The sequence below is a fragment of the Amblyomma mixtum genome, chromosome 9, assembly GCF_055824585.1.
Source record: "Amblyomma mixtum isolate Tamu chromosome 9, ASM5582458v1, whole genome shotgun sequence".
NCBI classification, from domain to species: domain Eukaryota; kingdom Metazoa; phylum Arthropoda; class Arachnida; order Ixodida; family Ixodidae; genus Amblyomma; species Amblyomma mixtum.
The window spans coordinates 41,781,462-41,799,928 of record NC_143020.1 but is presented as its reverse complement, the minus strand read 5'-3'; the positions used below and the strand labels follow the sequence as shown (position 1 = coordinate 41,799,928).

Below are 18,467 nucleotides of genomic sequence, written 5' to 3'. Positions count from 1 at the left end.
TGCTCCTCTTTGCCTCTATAGTTGCTCCCCTTTGCCTCTATAGCTGCTCCTCTTTGCCTCTATAGTTACTCCTCTTTGCCTCTATAGTTGCGCCCCTTTGCCTCTATAGTTGCTCCTCTTTGCCTCTATAGTTGCTCCTCTTTGCCTCTATAGTTGCTCCTCTTTGCCTCTATAGTTGCTCCTCTTTACATCTACGTCGACTGTGACGTCGCGTCTCAAATCTAAATCACCTTAAACCACAGTTACTGCACCTTGCTCTGTAATTCGCATTTAATTCGCAATAAATTTTGTTTAATTCGCAATTTACTGACTTAATTCAACTTTGACCCAATTATTCTTTTTATTTTGCACTTAATTCGTATAATTTTAAGTTAATTGAATTCGCACCTTTAATTCATTTCAATGTAACCTACAGTCACATTATACTCGCATTAATCCACCTTAATTCATAATTAATTCACCTCAATTCATTATTTATGACTGGCGTTTCTATAATTTATTATTATTCATCAGATTTCAATTAACTCCAAAGCCCCCATCGTTTAATCTCGGTATTCATTTCGAACATTCAAATTTCACGCCGCGTATTGGCTGCGCCCACGTTTCCCGTCACGTGGACCAGTCGCGTGGTACATCACACGGTGTGTCAACTAGCACCGCACTTCCGGCGATTCAAATTTCGCACTACTCTCGGCTTGACCACGTCCACGTTTAGTCGCTTTTTGGCTCTAACTAACGATCCGATCGGCACCACAATGTTTGCGCCGCATCCTCACATCATCCTACCCCGATTATAACCACTTTTGAGACGGTATGTCTTTATAGTCTTCCACAATCGCTGCGGACACGGTTTTGATGACAGAAAGCCGCGGACATAGCCTAGTATTCCTTTCGCATTAAAAAGCTTTTGCTAGCTTCTTTTGTTAGAGTGGATCTCCGTCGTATCTTTAACGCAGTGAAGATGTGGGAAAAGCCCGTGCCGCCATATATGTACAGTAGCGAACAACAGATAGCTAAGCTTGAAAAATATCAAAAGAAGAAAATGCCGAGCCACGGTGCCGCACGCCACCAACCCGTTTCAACAGGAACGATCTGTGGTACTGCACCACATCACGGACAGAACCAAATCATGTTAACCGAGGTGGTCCGATACCTGCCCCTCATGCGCAATGCCAGATTTGAAAGGGGGGGGGGGGGGGTGCGGGGGAGGCGCGTATGCATGTGGCAACTGAGCATGTGCAGTAGCACCCGGCTTGACCGATATGTTTTTCATTTCTATTATACTCGAGCCCTGACATACCCTGAAGCTCGTGCGGCCTCTTCCAGCCAACATGTCAAATGAAGACCATAATGGTCAGCGCCTGGCGCGAGCGGAAGCGATAGCCCGACATTATGGCAACAAAACAGGTGTATACTACGTGGACGCCTCCGGCCCTCACCACGGGGGATGGTACACGGCCTCGGTAGTTCACAGCAGCAACACAGTTAACGGCCTCATTTTCAGAGCCCGCAGTGCAATACAAGCAGAAGAGGTCGCGATTCCTCTCGCGGCCTCACATTCCGATTCCAAATAAATTATCACCGACTCGCGAGGGGCCTGTCGGAACGTCGAACAAGGCTGCACTCCCTTCCTAGCCTATCGAATATACCAAAATTGCGTACGGGACCCCACCCGGGAGGACCGGGAGGCGACCCTGCTCGGCTGCCACGACCTACAGGCCCAACAAGCCTTAGTCGGGCGCTCCCGGGCGGCGGCCACAGTCACTGGGGTCCCAAACTAGGAACCTCCACCTAGTGCTTGTAAGGACCGGTCGCGTATTCGCCAACTGCAGCCTGTACAGCCACAAGGCTTGAAACCACGGTGAATTGATCACGGTGACTGAAGATTGTCACAACGCCTTACCTAAAATGGATAATAAATCCTCTTAAACTGCATTATATGCCACTAAGCATCACGATTTGCGACGTAAAAGGGAAAAAATTGGAAAAAAATGAAATTAAAAAAAACAATAAAACTACTGTACAGACAGCGGAGTCGAACGGCCGACCTTCCATACGCAACACGTGCCTCTAATCCACTGCGCCATAGCAGCGATGTCAAGCCGTCGTTCTGAATGAATATTTATAACCAGCCTTAATGGTGGCTGCTACCTGCCGGTGGGCGGCGCTGTCATCGCTGGCTGTACCGGCTGCATTTGGCGAACACGCGGACCGGTCCCTTACGGGCTGATCCAAACATACCACCTGTCCCTTCTGAATAAATGTTTTCACCACCACCACCACCAACCCGTCATTCTTTCAAATGGCCAGTCCTTAACTGCAAGGTGCGAAACATTACAAACAAGCGGTTTTTCACTTCCGGCTGTTGTGAAAAGGCGCATAATGCTTCTGGCGCTGGCCAATATGCGTCGCGGACACGATACTTCTGGACTTCTGAAGCCCCGAAAATCATTCAAAGCAAAGGAGAAGTGTTTTGGTATTCACGCGCGGCTTCAGTGCAAAAAGACAGCCAAGATCTGTATTCAGAGAGCCAACGCTGAAACCTGCATTAGGAGGCCTCGACGCGGTGAATTTAATTCTGTACGGCGGCAGAGTCACATCATCGATAATGAAACATCCTCGAGAAAAAGCCATTGAGATGTGCTTGATCAGAGTGTTTTAACACGCGTAATTTCAGTCTCTCAGTAGGAGAATCCGGTGGCCTCTCGTGAACTAAAGGTCTTCTCGAAACAAGTAACAGAAACTCACACAGAGAGCAGATAACAAACCCACGAACACCCTTGGGCAAAATAAACCAGTTAGCGCGATATGAGTGCATCCAGTTCTTTGAAGGATAAGACCAAAGAACACTTCAGTTCTTCAGATGATTGAACTCGTGTGTTTCATTTCACAGCTTGCTTGAAATATGGTGTTTATATCTCCCTTCCGCGAAGGGAAAGAGCGTGAACATGTAGGCATGTATTTGAAATATATGGGCGTAATTAGGGAAATGTGACATTCCGCTTAAAATGTAGAGAACTGTGAGAGGAGGAAAATATCTCTTACGACTTTTGCTCCTTATAGTTCAGGCCTGATACTTATTCTGTGGGGAAGAAAATAATTATAAGCCTAGCACTGCATAGGTCAAATTATAAACGAACAACTAATACCAAGGCACCAAAATATGTAAAGAGAAATAGTTTTTGAAAAAAAAATTTGCCTCAGGGCTGCATGGAACCTTCTTGGCTTCAAGCTCCACCGCTCATTCAGAACGAAACCCAAGTTTCGATATGCTCAGTCGTCCTGGAGGCCATGGTCGCTGAGAAGAGTACCGCTTATATCTTCGCAATCCTGGGTCCGGCTGATGTTATCTATGTAAACAAAATTCCCAGCACTGGTCCTGCCCACGACATGTCTTGCCGTGGACAAAAGCAGCAATCTTCGGGCCACCAAGTACTACGGCAGGCACTGGTGCGCGACGAAGTCCTGCCGGCTGTCGCATCCGAACACGGCACCGAACTCGGGCATGTTGTGCAGCGGCAAGAGGCAGCTGGCGCGGGGTGACAAGGGTCTCGGCGTCTGGTCGGCGTCGCACGACAGCAGGCAGAAGCGGGCGAAGAAGGCGGCCTGTGCCTCGGGCCAGAGCTGCAGGAACCCGTGGGTGGCCGCCGCTGAGCCGAAGCTGGCCACCAGGCCGTCGTACGCCAGCCGCAGTCCCTGGGCACGGAGGAACAGTTCGCGCCGTTGAAGATCATCTATGCCGCTCAGGGGGCGCTGCAGGCCCAGACGGTCGAGCAGTCCCTGCAGGCACATGGCTGTCCCGTTGTACTGGCTGATCGCTTCCGGCGTCCACCAGATGTCGCTTTGCCGACGGTTCGCCTGAAAGGGGTCTAAGATTAATTTACGAGGTAAGGGGTATAAATATATGGCAATGAGGTATTATAAAATTCTAATTTACAAGGTATACAATATATGTGGCTCTATTTTCTTATAAGGCAGTAGCCTAACGTATTATGTAAGTTTCTATCACATATTACCTGTTAGATGTCACATATTGCATTAGAAGGTGCATTATAAAGATATATAGGGAGTACGAGATGAATAACTAGAAATGAATTTTAAACACACTTCAAAGGTCCATAACATGTCGTCTTTCCTTCCACAAAATTACAATTTAACATAACTGCACCAAGCTACCTCCTTTTAACGTGTGTTTCGGTTTACTTCTGTTACAGAGCCGCGCATTCTGAGAGGCCAATATTTTGGCAATTCTGATCTACTAGCTACGGCATGGTGTAGGTTACAAAATGGGTTATGTGAGCGAGTAAATAACCATTCAAATAATGATAAACGAGTTCTCCGAGAGACGTATAAGACTGTTTCTCAGCCTAACTAGGTAATGTTGGCTCTACAACGACCAGCTTTTCAGCAGCAGCAGCAGCTTCCTCCTCACTACGCCCACTGCACGACAAAAGCCTCTGCCGGTGAAGATCAAATAATGGTCCTGCGCAGGGTCAGGTCACCCTATCGCCGAAAACTTCTCAACTTCACCTGTGCATATGGCACTCGGCCACCCCATTCTAAGTTTGTCAACATTTACACTAGTAGGCCATTATATATATACTAATGCAAACGTGACTAGAAGTTCATGCTCTTTAGCGTTATTTATTGCGAGCACTGTCCAGCTGCACAATGCTGTCCCCGGGCATCCACCATAACCTTGTGCTTTATAAATAACTGCCGCCCTAGGTACCCTACCGCCCACTCAGGCTTAGATGATTTATTTTGCGGCACACCGTCCGAACCGTAGTTCATGTGGTGTGCCCTTCTAGACAAGCAATGGAGCCTTACCGTCTCTGGCTTGGAGGACACAGCCGGCCCAAAGACATCTGCGATGCTAGACGCCAGCAGTGCACCGACTGTGGCGTAGTTGAAGTACGACGGCACGCCCGTCGCGTACAGATAGGGCGAGCCCTGGTACACTGTCGGCACCACCACGGACATTGTTGTCCTCGAGTGCGCCAACTCGTTGCGCCGCTCAAGGCGCGAGATGGTGAAGCGGGCTAACGGTGGAGGACTTCGTAGGCGCTTTTCATGCACCAAGCTCAGAACCCTGAGGTAGAGCTCGACGAAGCTGATGTTAGTCTCCTTGATGGTGCCCATGTGTGCCGGGTCTTCATCGTGCATCCATGCTTCCTCTGGCTGCGGCATTGAGACGGTGCACATACACATATTCATTATTACCCGACAGATACACTAAAGTAGCCACTGAAGCACTTTTCATTAAAGCAGGCGAAGCTTTCCTTTCCCCGAAGGGCGAGCGGCGGTCAGGAACGCTTTGTAGGCGTAACTGATTTCAGATAACCCTTATTATTCACGCATCACATGGTGTGGCGGTGTAAAGGGCTTAACATCCAAGATCTCAAGTGTTTTAGCAAACACCGTACTGAAGGGCTCCGGATTAACCTAGATCAGCTGGGTTCTTTAACGAGCACTTACATCGCACTGCCAATGGGCGTAATTCTGTATTTCGCCTCCATTTAAATGAGCCTGGAGACGCGGTGCTTCAACCCTACGACCTTAGGCTCAGTAGACTAACGCTTAGTTCTTGACAAACCATGATGGATAGTTAGGCATACGAAGATTTTTACCTAAAATAAATTGCCATCTTAGATCCTGTGTTATCACTTCTGGCTAGAAGCTGCATTCTATGGCCGTGGCCGGAATGGTGGCTACCCTATAGATGCTTGAACAAGCCTCATAGCTTTAATTCTTCAAGAATATCGGCATCAATTCATGTAGGCCATGAAGACATCAGAAAGAGTAGACTCTTAATGGATCCTTCCTTCCCCAAACCTACCGACTTGAGCTTTACCATCGACAAATATAAAGAATGCCTTCACTGGAGTGACGGTGTGGCCCTCACCGTCGTGGCTTCAGAAACGACCGACAGCGCCACTTTCTTCACTTTTTCTTCGGCATACGGACGCACCTCCTTGGACAGCCACGTGAACGTGATGGTGCCTTTCGATGCATCTTGAAGCTGGCTATACATCTTCTCGAGGACAGCTTCGCTCTTGCGTGGCTTCAGGAGCATGGAAGCGAGTCGGGGCCACACGATGCCATGGGACCTCTGCACCAGCTCCAGGCAGAAGTGCGCAGTCTTCGCGCGGTCGGATGACGCCCGCCTTCTCGACAGTTCGAGAGACAGCACCTTGGCGTCCAAATGAGACGCCAGGTACAAGGCGACGTCAGCAATACTTCCTTTGGTGGTGATGTGTTTGAACACCCTGCGGATGTCATCTACGCCAGACGCAAGGGCCAAGTCCGAAAGCCGCATGATGTACATATTCAACGGCATAAGTACATCATTAACTGCCGCTAACCAGTCGGTCGCCTTAACGCCAGGTACAAGGCCGTCGAGAAACTCCTCCAGCAGCCCATGCGTTTCCTCGCTTAGATCAATCCCTGTGGAGTCAGCAACGTCCAGATCGCGCATGGCGAGCGCGTCAATGTCGAGGATTTTGGGCAGGTCTTTCGCTTCATCGTCCATTACGCTTCGAAAAATTGCCTCCACTTTCCCGAGGTCACCGTCCGTGCTCATGAGCTTATGGTACAGCGACCTGCCGCGGGACAGACGCATGACAGCACGGTCATCTTCACTGAGGATTTCTAGGACCAGAACTGTGTGTAACCCGACCATAAGCGACGTCTGTACCAGAAGCGTTACGAGTTCGCGGTAGTCACGACAGCCGGACATTTTGGACCAGTTGAGCTGCTTCCGTGCAGACTGCAGAGTTCCCTTCAGTGAAGATGTCGTCCTGTCGGACGCGTAACGGTGGCACTCCCGGTAGACGCGACGCACCAAGCTGATGTCTTCCCATTCATCTGCGTCAGACGTTCCAGGAACAAATGTGTATAACGAACCTTCCATCGTTTTCGCACTTTAAATTGAAAGAAACTCTTCAGGGTGTTCTACATTTTGAAGTGCCGGCTGTCTGAATGATCTGCTGAAGAGGTTCTCTCTGTTGATAAAAGCTGTAAGACATTTCAAAGTCCCCACCGGTGAGGAAGTACACCAATGATTAAACTACACCACCACCATGTCGTGATTCAAAACAGTCAATTCCAAGGACAACCCCCCCCCCCCTTTATGGTCAAAGGTTCCGCCTTCTGTAGAGCACTCAGTCGCCGGGTTGTAATGCCCGTATGGCCCGTACCTACCCTAAAGATATTTGAATATGCCAAGAAATGAAAATGCCATTCCGATCACAGGACACATCACCAAGGAGGCAAAGCTGTTATAACGTGACATCCTCCGGAAAGCAGCCGTCGCTAAATATGCACTACTAGCTTTAAGTCCCACGATAAAAAGCTATGAACCAGTAATAGAGCCATGTGTTTCATCATTTTGCACACAAAGTGAACCTTTTTAACATTATCAGTAACAGCTGCGCAAGGAAATTCCTTGGCTATTTGAAGACTTTCTCTAAAGTAATAAAATGGAATGTACCAAAGGAGAATAAAAACTAGAACTGCTGATGTGAAACATTTCTCAATTAATCACCTCTATTCACCTCTCTATATTCACTGCGTCTACAGCGGCTTCCCTTTGCCAACAGCGGGCTCTCTTGATCAACATCATCATCATCCTAACCACGTCCACAGCAGGAAAAAAAGCGTCTCCCAACATGTGCCATTATTTCTGTCCTCTGCGAGCTGCGGCCACCTTATTCCCGAAAACATCCTAATCTATACCCGCATCTGAATTTCACCAGCCTCGGACTGCGGACAGTCCGAAGCTGTCCTCGTGACGAAAACTTCTCGCTGCCCTCGTGAGTCCTGTCTCGTGACGAAAACATCACGCCTCTGGCTGACCGTGAACGCGCTGCGCACAATCGGACTCTTCACAGGACGCTCGCGGTCACTCAGAGAAGTGTAATTCGCGTCACGCTCGAAGCGGTCCGCGTGAATCGTCTGCGATCCGCTCTGCTCGTCTGATCCACCTTAACGACCAACTGTTTTGTTGCATTCGGACTCCATGCCCTGACGAAGCTCATTAAAAACTCGGGCTTGTTCCCTCATCCACTGTTCTCCCTTCCGATTTGCTAACGCTGTGCCTATCGTTTTCATTTTCATAGCTCGCTGCCTTGTCATACATTACAGTTCGACCCTTTTTGTTACCATCCTCGTTTCAGCTCCTTACGCAAGAACCAGTAAGGTACAGCTGCTATATAGGTTCCTCTACAGAGGTGCTGGTTAACTGCTGTTCATTCCACAGAGAATACCTGCTTAAAGCATCCCATGAAATTACTATTCTCCTAATTGTTTGGCTTACATAGCCCGGAGCTGTGCTCACTGCTTACCCTGTGTAAGTACATGTATACCTGTACCACATTCACCCCTTCGCTGCCTACCGTAAACTGCTGTTTCGTACCGACATTGTTTAACATTATTTTGTTTTCTTCATACTGCCGCTTTGCCTGCCTACTTCCTAGATCATGTTTTGCAATCATTACCGGATTTACTTAACAAGGCGATGCCGTCAGCAAATCAGAGATTACTAAGGTATTCTAGATTGGGTTTTATTCTCAACACTTCCCACTTCAGTTCTCGAATATATAATGTAAACACGCGGTGCATATCACTGCGGTTATCGTGTGTCCTTGCGTAACGCGCTTCCTGATCGCAATTGTATAACTTTCCCTTACCGCTAACTTAACGCGATATTTTCCGGAACCTTTACGCACGCCTTTTTTAGATCCCTGCTACGCATTGCATCCACGGTTATCGAGGTCTGTCTAAAAAACTTCATTATTGCTACATAATAAGGGGAGAGTATGAGGTATCCCGGAAAGGGCCACTTCTAACAACCACTTGGTGCGCTCCTCAGTACAGGAGCCCAATGGCGACCGCTGCGGCTCGGGCGCGCTCAACCAGGGCCTTCTAGCTCACTAGGTCGGAGCAGCCAAGCAGGGCTGCCTCCCAGTCCTCACGGGTGGGGTGGATTTTGGGGGGAGGTTCGGGGTTGGCTGACATGCCCATACCATGTGGAAGACGTCCGAAGACTTCTCCACACAGTACGGACACTTTTCTTTCGACTGAGTTTACTGCTCGTTCATTGTCTATACAGGGTATAAAACAGTATATTAAAGCGAAAGCCTTTAATGACTTATGCTCGCGGTCTCCGCCCATGCTCGCGGTGTCCATCCGTGCACTGGAATTGTGCCATCTGTGGCCTCTCCCCCGCGGCGGTGCAACCTCCTCCATAAGTTCCTTTCCTCAAATTCATTTTCTTCATTACGGCCCCTCTTTCTGTTTCTTCTTACACTCCCACCACCTCCGTTCCTCTACAAACGGAGTGCTGGTGTCCACCAAGACGTGCGAGACAGTTACTGCGTAATTTCCGTTCCTCAAATACAATTTTAATTATCCTCACTACGGCCCCTCTTTGTCTTTCTGCTTTCACTCCCACTTCTTCCCTACCTGTGCGGTGCGGTTCGGGTGTCCACCACGACGATTGCTAGGCAGCGGCTCATACGGCCGCATCAACAACCCAACAATGCGATTCAGGCGTCCACTGACCCAGGGAGCCAGCAGTTAGCGCATGTTCTTTCCTTAAAATGATCGGAGTCTAAAACGCCCATGCCATTGCACCCAATGAACGCCCAACGGGCAACGGCGACACCGCGAAACGGCAGCAAACGAGCTGTGCTCTCAAACACTACAATCAAGAATAGCGACTGCAGTCACCAAAGACAATAAAAACTGCACAGCGGGAAGCCCGCCAAGTGCAAAGCGGTTCGGGGAAGCGGCAGTGGGCTCACCACCAGGCTTTCGCCAAGCACACTTGAGAATTTCCAAAGTGTCTTCGGTAATTTTTGCCCTTAGGATATATAGATGGAGTATATTTGATGCATTGTGGACCATCCTTTCTGAAAGCCAGCCAGGTTCTTTGATTTATTGAAATCTATGTTGATCTAATGAAATAACGGTTACTTTAGTACTATATACAATGCACAAAGTTCACAGGACAGTTACCGCTGGTTAACCGAGAGTCGGCGACAGCTGTTAACGTAATTATGCTTTACGATATGTTGGGTTAGAGAATATGAGAGCTACCTCACGTTTCCATATTCTAGGGAGCTGTTTTTAATTTTCCATGCGTAGTCGTTTTTCGTCTAGGTCTCCTCTCCAGTCTGCCGCTCTAGAAGCGCAGCGCCGCCGATTAACTCAATCTGGCTTGGGGAAATGCCACTCCCCATCGACTGGAAGACCGCCCTGGTCACCTTCATCCCTAAAGCTGGCAAGACCATCAACACGGACAACCTCCGTCCCATCTCTCTAACTTCCTGTGTGGGCAAACTCATGGAGGCGATGGTACGCGACAGGTTGTCCGAGTTCATCGAATCCAAACACCTTGTCTCAGACACCACGTTCGGATTTCACCCAGACAGATCTGCACAGGATGACCTGCTACAACTCAATCGGGATGTCCTCGACCCCGTCGAATGCACTAACAAGGAAAAGGTCGTACTCACCTTGGATTTGAAGAGTGCATTTCATGTTGCCACCAGCCGACCTCTCCACCTTTTCCTCATTAAAACTTTCCTTTCTAAGAGTGCATTCGACAACGTTACCCATGAGATCATTCTCACCCACTTCTCCCAAACTAACTGCGGCAGAAGCGCCTTTCAATACATTCGGCAATTTTTAACCGACAGAGAATCTTACATTCGAATCCAGGATAAAGGACATGGCCCTTTTCATTTAGGAACCAGGGGTACACCCCAGGGCGCGGTGCTCTCTCCCCTCTTATTCAATTTGGCTACGATGGGGGGTTACGATGTAAGGATGCCTTGCGGCTGGCGCATGCATTTGTAACCAGTCTAATTCTATATTCGACTCCGTACCTCCACCTCCGGAAGCAAGACGAGGATTTCCTAGAAGTCATCCTCCGCAAAATTATTAATCGCGCGCTCTCTCACCGGACATCTCCCTCCGACCCCAACGATCAGGAACTCGAATTCACTCCCGCTTACTCCTTCAAAGACATTGTTTTACTTTATCAATCTGGCCACGGTCTTTATTCCCGCCCGTGTTAAGATCTCTCAAAGGCGGAGGAGCGGCTTCTGCTTCGCCTGCATACTAATTAATACTTTGCTCTGCCCGGCAGCTCTCAAACACTTCAACCCTTCTTTCTCAGGCAGCTGTCCGCACTGTGCGGAGATCTTCGAACATCTACCACATGGTGTGGGCCTGCCCCTCCAACCCTGCTATCCCCCCTCACCCCAACACAACCCGGGAGGACTGGGAGGCGACCCTGCTCGGCTGCTCTGACCTGCAGGCCCAACGGGCCTTGGTCGCGCGAGCCCAGGCGGCGGCCGACGCCACTGGGGTTCCGAACTAGGGACCTCCACCTAGTACTTGTAAGGGCTGGCCCCCTCTGGATCAGCTCATGCATAACCCCCTGAAGTGTATGTGTACATAAAAGTTTTCCATCACCACCGATAACCTTCTTTATGAGCGGCCCGTAACGCAGCAGCTGTTGTAGATCGACCATTCAACATTCATTCGCTCTCGTCATACACTTCCTCCTACTTCCATGGTAACCATGTTCCGGATGGTTACCGTGGTACGCCTTTCTGCACTCTCACAGTGCCCTCCTTCCACCTCCTTCTCCTTGTAGGGCGAGTACCTTCCAGTTAGTTCCCATGGAAATTACGCACCGGTTGCTTGTTCTCATGCTCTCGTAATACTCTCCTGCTTCCAGAGTAATCGTTCTCCGGTTTCGGATTTCACCCCTTCCGACACACTGTTCTCCATTCTTGGTAACCATCTTAGGGACGGTTATCGCTTTAACCGCCCTCTGGTTACGCCTTTCTACACTCTCGCCATAAAGCTTCTTTTTGATGGTAACCCTTGTTGTGCTTTTGCCCACATTCCGCTGGCCTCTCTGGAAACCAGCGCCGCGCGCCCGCCGTCGCGCAAAGCAAGCCCACATTCTCATCGGACATGTCGCGGCTTGCAGCGTGAATCATCCCGCCTCGCCGGCGCGGACCCTTCTTCCTCCTCCTCACCGTCGGTTCGAACTCCTACGACGCTTCGCCGGCCGCCCTTTCCAGTCTGCAAGTCTTCAACGGCCGAGCCCCTCTCGACCATTCATCTAATTTGAACGGTGGCCAGTGCCGTGACCTGGTTGGAGGGTTTGAATGGCTGGCTGCCGCAACGGACACCGGCGGCTATAAAAACGGAGCCGCGCTGAGCCTGAGCAGCAGACGGGCAGCAGAAGAGCCATCACGCCGGATTTACGCTTGCCCGGGCAGCCCTTCTTTGTGCTAGCCCGTGGTGCTCTTGGCCCGTGTATCTTGTAAAATCCCTTGTACATATTGTAGATAACGTCATTTGACTCACCGTCGCCTCGACCGTTTCTTGGCTCAGCTCTGCGCAACAGAGGCAGCTGGCTGAGATGTTTCAGTCCCAACCATAGTGACTTGGCTCGGAGGCCCAGTCTTAATACCCTTCACGTCCTTTCGGGGTAAGTATCCTCCGGATCGTTACTGCAGTAAGCAACCACCGTTTACGCATTTCCACGCTCGCATCATACGTTCTTCATTGCACGGTAACCGCCATCCGAGTGGCTCCCATGACAACATACCCACCGGTTACGCCGACGTCTACGACAGTGAGCGATGAGGGGCTAGTTGGTATGACATGAATACAAAACATGAAAATGAGCAAGGGACAGCACACAGGACAGAAGCAAACAGGACGAGCTGAGTACTACGACAGCCTATGACGGACAACGACAGACAACGACTATGACCCGAAATCCAGGAACGGGCCCTTGACAGCTGTCGTTGTAAAAACAGTGAGCTGCTATGTCTGCAGTTCATCATATCAAGATCTAAATGCACTTAGAAGGTAGCGCGAGACGTGTATTATTGGACACTGAAGTTATTCAGTCGGTTTATTTAGCTTCCTCTAAATGGAAGCTATGAATTTCTAAATATAACCTGGGCTCAAGCACATCGGCTATGAATTCCACTTACAACATATCTGCAAGGTCGCTGAATTCTCAGTAGTTGGCGAGGGCTACACGGGAAGCGCAGTGACCCCTATGGTGAAGGGCAATCTATCAATATAATCCAATATTTCCGCACACCCTTCTAGCTCTCATACCGTTCTCTCCTTCCTGGCTCCAGAGTGACTCGTTGATTCTTGCGAGTGATGCAGTGACGCTGTCCCCGAGGAAGCTGCCGCCGTCCGGTCCCCGCGCCAGCCACGAGTCGCACACGTAGCCGTAGAAGTCGCTGCACGCGTCCTTGCTCGTGTTGAGGAGACCCACCAGGTAGTCACGCGCCGCCCTGCACTCCGGCGTCACGCAGGCCAGCGGCGACGTGATGCGCTTTCCGTACAGCAGCAGGACGACACCCGCGATGATCAGCGAGCACATCAGAGAGACCACGGTTACCATGGCTCCGAACAGGAGTCGTTCGTCGCGGCTCTCCAACTCGGTCACGAACGTGACGTTCAGAGCTGCAGTGTTTGCGGCGCCGCAGGAGCCACCGCTCAGGGCTAAGAAAATAAACTGCCCTTATAGAATTATTGTCAAACTAGGTTTCACCTAACGAATCACTCCGCAAAATCATTTGCCTATATTGAGACCCAGTAAAGCAAAGCTATGAGCGAACCAGGCTAAGTACACGCTTTAGCACGTCTACTCCCAATAACTACGCCAAAACACTACCACTTTCTTGTGCAGTTTGTCATCTGCTAGGCTCTCTTTGGTATAGCGTATCTTGGATTGTTTCACTTTTCGTAAGAATTCGGTGGCGGAATCCGCATAAAGGAGGCGTATAGGTCAAAAATTACAGGGAACGCTTAAGCTTCGCCTAATGGTATGAGGGTTCATGCCCATATATGCAGGCGGTCATTCTCTACGTTACATTCATAGATCCCTGGGAGTCCTCGTACCACTCCTGGCGCAGTGGTGCAGCGGTTTAGCGATGCGCCACTGCCCTGGGATGAGAGGTGCTGCCACCGCTGAGGCTTGTGCCACCCAGGTTGCTCTTCCCAAGAGAACAATCATTAATTTAACTGCCTCCTGCCACAGTGGGCTGTTTGCTCACTATCCGATGGCAGGTTGTGATGACACCGCAAGATCGCGTGACTTAGGCGGCCCACCTGCCTCCTAGGTTGCTCTCTGGAGACCACCTGCCACAGCCACGCACGCCTGGGCCAGAGTTACTGGGGAAACAACAACAGTTCAATAAAAGCTTTACCAAGTATAACCATATAGCGTAACTTAATTATTTGACTACTCAGTTTAACCAAAGTTAAACCACTGCCAATGTTTTCGGTCACGACACTGACACCGGATTTTCTGAACAACGATGCCTTCAACGCTGTCGCGTTGATATGCGAGGCGGCTCTTCGCAGACACTGTTTATTGGAACCACACATTCTTACGAAAAAGGTGACACAATTCACTAAGTGGCTTCTAGCCAGATACTTGAAACACAGACCGCTGCTTTCTTAATAACTGGAGGTAGTGAAGTTAAATGTAGTGAAAGTTACTATCTCGAAAAGCTAGTGAAGAGTACTGAAGTCACAAAAGGTATCAGTATTTACTAAGAAAATTAGTAGAAACTATTTTCACATTGTTGCTACGAGTTCAGTGCGGCGTGCTGGCGTGGCTTGTTAAGTATGTGTACGCTGGAAAAATAAAAAGCTAGTAGTAGTAGTAGTAGTAGTAGTAGTAGTAGTAGTAGTAGTAGTAGTAGTAGTAGTAGTAGCAGTAGTAGTAGCAGTAGTAGTAGTAGTAGTAGTAGTAGTACAAGACCTTTATTCGGCCGTTATATACAGGCCGAGCATGTCGACCGCCTGGGCGACCAGAAGTCGCTGTTCTTCCTCCCCATCAGCGCCAAGCCAGTCGAGCCAGGTGGCGATGGATAAAGAAAGGGGGGGTTAGGAACCCGACTACTGAGCAGCCGGGCAATAGAAGAGGCAATGGGCTAGGTCCGCATAGATACAGGGGCAGTTGGGACAGGAAGGGTCCGATCGATAGCGACAGAGAAAGAGCCGAGACGGGGTGATAACTACATTCATTTGGATGTGCCGAAGAAGGCGAGCCTCCGGCACCGCGAGTGATGAATGAGGGGGAGGGTAAAGGCGTTTGTCTAGGCGTAGCTCGAGGTAGACTCTTATGGTGCGGCGAAGGGTGAGTCTCCCACCGCCCTCCGAGAGCTTGGGCCAGGGGATTAACGGTGCCCGGAAAAGTGTGTCGTGGGCGAGCTGATGGGTCAGCCCATTGCCGCCGTCAATCCCTGAATGCCCAGGGACCCAGCGGAGGAAAACGATGGAAGGCTGCATTGCGGAGACCGCTCGTTCGACCTCCTGTTGGAGAGATGGGGTTAGGGTGCGTTTCTGTATGTGGTGTATATCGGCTTGTGAGTCCGAATAGACTGTGTACTCTTGAAGAGAGGGAAGGAAAGCAAATGACTGGAGGGCATGCGCAATGGCGAGGACCTCGAGGGACAATGCATTCGGAGGGTGTAGATACGGCCCGCTGGTGTGAGTTTCAGGAGCGGAGAGGTGGTGATGGTACAGGGCGTAGCCGCTATATGTTCAATTTGAACAATGTCCAACACTGGTGAGAACTACCAGAGCATACCGGCCGTAAAGAGCACGCTTATACCCCACCTTGACATGTCAATTGAAGTCCGTTAAGGTAATGTTTCTTCATATCAAAGCAGTTGCGCTAGTGTCACACGGAAAAACTAAGCAGACTTAAGTGAAAGGGGCTTTTCATTAAGCGAGCACGGCAATCTAACTCAGCGAGCTAAAAGAGCACTCCTGTTCCCAGTGAGAAACACAATATTCCTCACGGTACCACTAAATATCTGGTATATTTAAAAATCTTAGCTACAAAACAAGAAGGTTGGTGGTGGTAACGAGTTGGGCAGTCATATTGATTTTTATGTCGACCTCTCTACAGGTTTACTTCCATCGCCACCGTGAGGCGATATTTTCCTGCACGCGGAACAGGTTCAACTTTCTCTGAACTAGAAACTAACAGAAGCATAACAATGCCCCTGTGAAAAGGGCATTAGGCTCTATATACTGGGCACTGCGTGTACAAATCATGCGAGGCAATGGCATCAAGAAACCCTACAGGGAACACACAAAAGTTCAGAATGCAAAAAAAGCACAAATCAGCGTCACACAAGAGCCAAACGCGCACTGCGGGCGCACGGTTAAATCTTTCCGCGTTTTGTACACAGCGTTCATCTGACTCTCAGTTAGGGCCAGTGGCTCTTACCCGTTGAGCAAAGATGTCAGCCTGAATTATGAAGTTGCGGTTGTAGAAACAGGTAAGTTTGCCTAATCGCTCGACAATACAAAAATGTTTAATTACAAAACCATTTTAGTCCCAGAACAGTCTGTGTCAGTTATCTTCTGTTTTCATTTTAGAGTTAAATGAACGACTACTAACCTGGTACTAACTAGCGACCACAGGTAGTAAAACGGGAGGAAGGGCGTACTTTTACTGCGTTGAAGAGCGTAGCAAATATTTAGTAAATGGTAGTAAAAAGCAATCAGAGTTGGTAACTGCTACACTTACTGTCTTTCAGTGTCTTTTTTTTTTAAGAGTGTAGCACCAGCATAATGCACCATCGGTAATATGGATCCACCACGGCAGGCGTCAGTATGAAGGAGGTAGAAAGATACTCATAGACCTCTTAAACGGCTCTTAAAGCTCTAATAGACCTCTCATAGTCCTCGTAGAAGTCTTATAGACCTGATGCCAGAGGGGACGAAGAGACAAACAACGTTCTATAAAATGGAAACTCTGCCTACAATATTATGTAGTACAATTAAACGGTATTTTGTGGCTGTTTATTGATAGAGCAGGCAGAATATGTAGATGTTCGAGATCTTACAGTAATATACTATATTCAAACAGAAAGCCATGTATAAACGCATTCCTTGCTCGTATCTACATACCAGAGATCACGCTGCGTGTTGGGAGCGGCTATTGCAGCATTGCTTTTATAATTCTCGTGAATAAATCCTTGGACACTGCAATAAAATTATTCGGTAATGCGTACGCAGTAGGTCTTTCAATGCACATTTGAACTGTTTTCCGGATTATTGAAACGAAATTGCAAGTTCTGGAACAAACCTTGTCTAAAATTTATGCTCAATCTTTAGTGGGCTCAGCATGCCATATCGTATACGGAACTCTGATACGCTTATCACCTTGTCCCTGTGCGGTCAAGTGAAAGGCCGCTAGCAGGAGAAGTCAATCAGTGCATTTCACCTGCTCTTAGCAGTAATGCCTTTCCTAAGAAAGGCAGTATACACTCACGATAGAAGGACCAGTTGGCTGATGAGCAGAGGCCAGTATGCTGTTCAGCATTGTCAGCATGCACTTCGCTACCGGCACCGAAAGCAAGCTTGCTGTCGTCAGCCCTTTCGTGCTTATGATCTTTCCCACCCCGCGTCTCGCGGCCGCCACTGACAAGTTCATCCGCTGGCAGTGGCAGCGGCTGTGACGCGGTCGCAAGAGCTGTTGGCTGAGTTCGCTGATCTTCCTTGATGGCACCATCTTCACAATGCGCTGTTTGCTCTGGATCCTGACCCTGCTTCAAAGAAGAGGCGTCGTTGCTTTTCCGCCCTGGCAATGCAGAAGCTCGAATATCTTCGGAGTTAAGTGGCGCTATAGTCGAGGCCTTATTGTCCAGGGGCATTTCTGCAAGGACCTGGGAATGGTACTCCACCACAGCGGTGACTACTGCCGGCCCCGCAGGTGAGGAACCAGCTTGGCCATGGCAGGTAGTCGAGGCCGCGGTGGTCCTCCCGGTGTCTTCACTTTCTTGCTCCGCCTCTTGTGTGGCTTTCTCATTGGCCGCTATTGCGTCAGCTGGCCGCATGAAGGAGGAACCTTGCTGCTCTGTGTGAGTAGCCGAAGAGTCGGTTGTTGTTCCCGTGGCTGTCTTGTCGCGCTGTGGCTTGTTGTTCTCACTTGGCTGTTGAATAACCCCTGAGGTAGCAGCGCTTTCCAACTGCGCCAACAGTGAGCTGGAGGCACCGGTCGCCAAGGACGAAGTCTGACGCTCGTGAGAGCTCGACGAGAAGCCAACTGTCCCGGGGGCCGATGCGGCCTCCGCAGTTTTCTTCTCGGAGCAGCCATCAATAGCGACCTCTTCACGTGAATCCTTGCGGCTGCAGTGAGCGACAGCGTAATTGCTTAGGTCAGTGTTTTTGGACAGTAGTTTAGGCCTTTCAGCGTCTTGCCCATAGTAGGCAACAAAGCCGGACCACTGTAAAAATGAGCTTTAAACTTCGTATAGTTGCGAACGATGTTTAGGTTTAGGTTTATTTGGGTTTAACGTCCTGAAGTAACTCAGGCTATGAGGGACGCCCTAGTGAAGGGCTCCGGAAATTTCGGGCCACCTGGGGTTCTTTAACGTGAGTAGTGA

At 49.5% G+C, this 18,467-nt stretch overlaps 1 protein-coding gene across 1 annotated transcript; it reads right to left on the bottom strand.

The window, feature by feature from the left end:
* Positions 1 to 3,435: 3,435 nt before the first annotated feature.
* LOC149328845 (uncharacterized) lies at positions 3,436 to 6,034 on the bottom strand. Its single transcript, XM_089562126.1, has 3 exons — positions 5,906 to 6,034; positions 4,831 to 5,181; positions 3,436 to 3,858 (listed from the first exon to the last, which is right to left on the bottom strand). The coding sequence occupies exons 1-3, from the start codon at positions 6,032 to 6,034 to the stop codon at positions 3,436 to 3,438; spliced, it is 903 nt and encodes a 300-aa protein (XP_089418252.1).
* Positions 6,035 to 18,467: the final 12,433 nt, after the last annotated feature.

Excerpts from the sequence above, each read along its gene's own strand:
- LOC149328845 (XM_089562126.1), bottom strand. The coding sequence starts at position 6,034 with ATGTATAGCCAGCTTCAAGATGCATCGAAAGGCACCATCACGTTCACG. Across the intron at positions 5,182-5,905 it reads TCGTTTCTGAAGCCACGACG|CCAGAGGAAGCATGGATGCA; the intron begins GTGAGGGCCACA and ends TCAATGCCGCAG. Across the intron at positions 3,859-4,830 it reads TGTCCTCCAAGCCAGAGACG|GCGAACCGTCGGCAAAGCGA; the intron begins GTAAGGCTCCAT and ends GACCCCTTTCAG.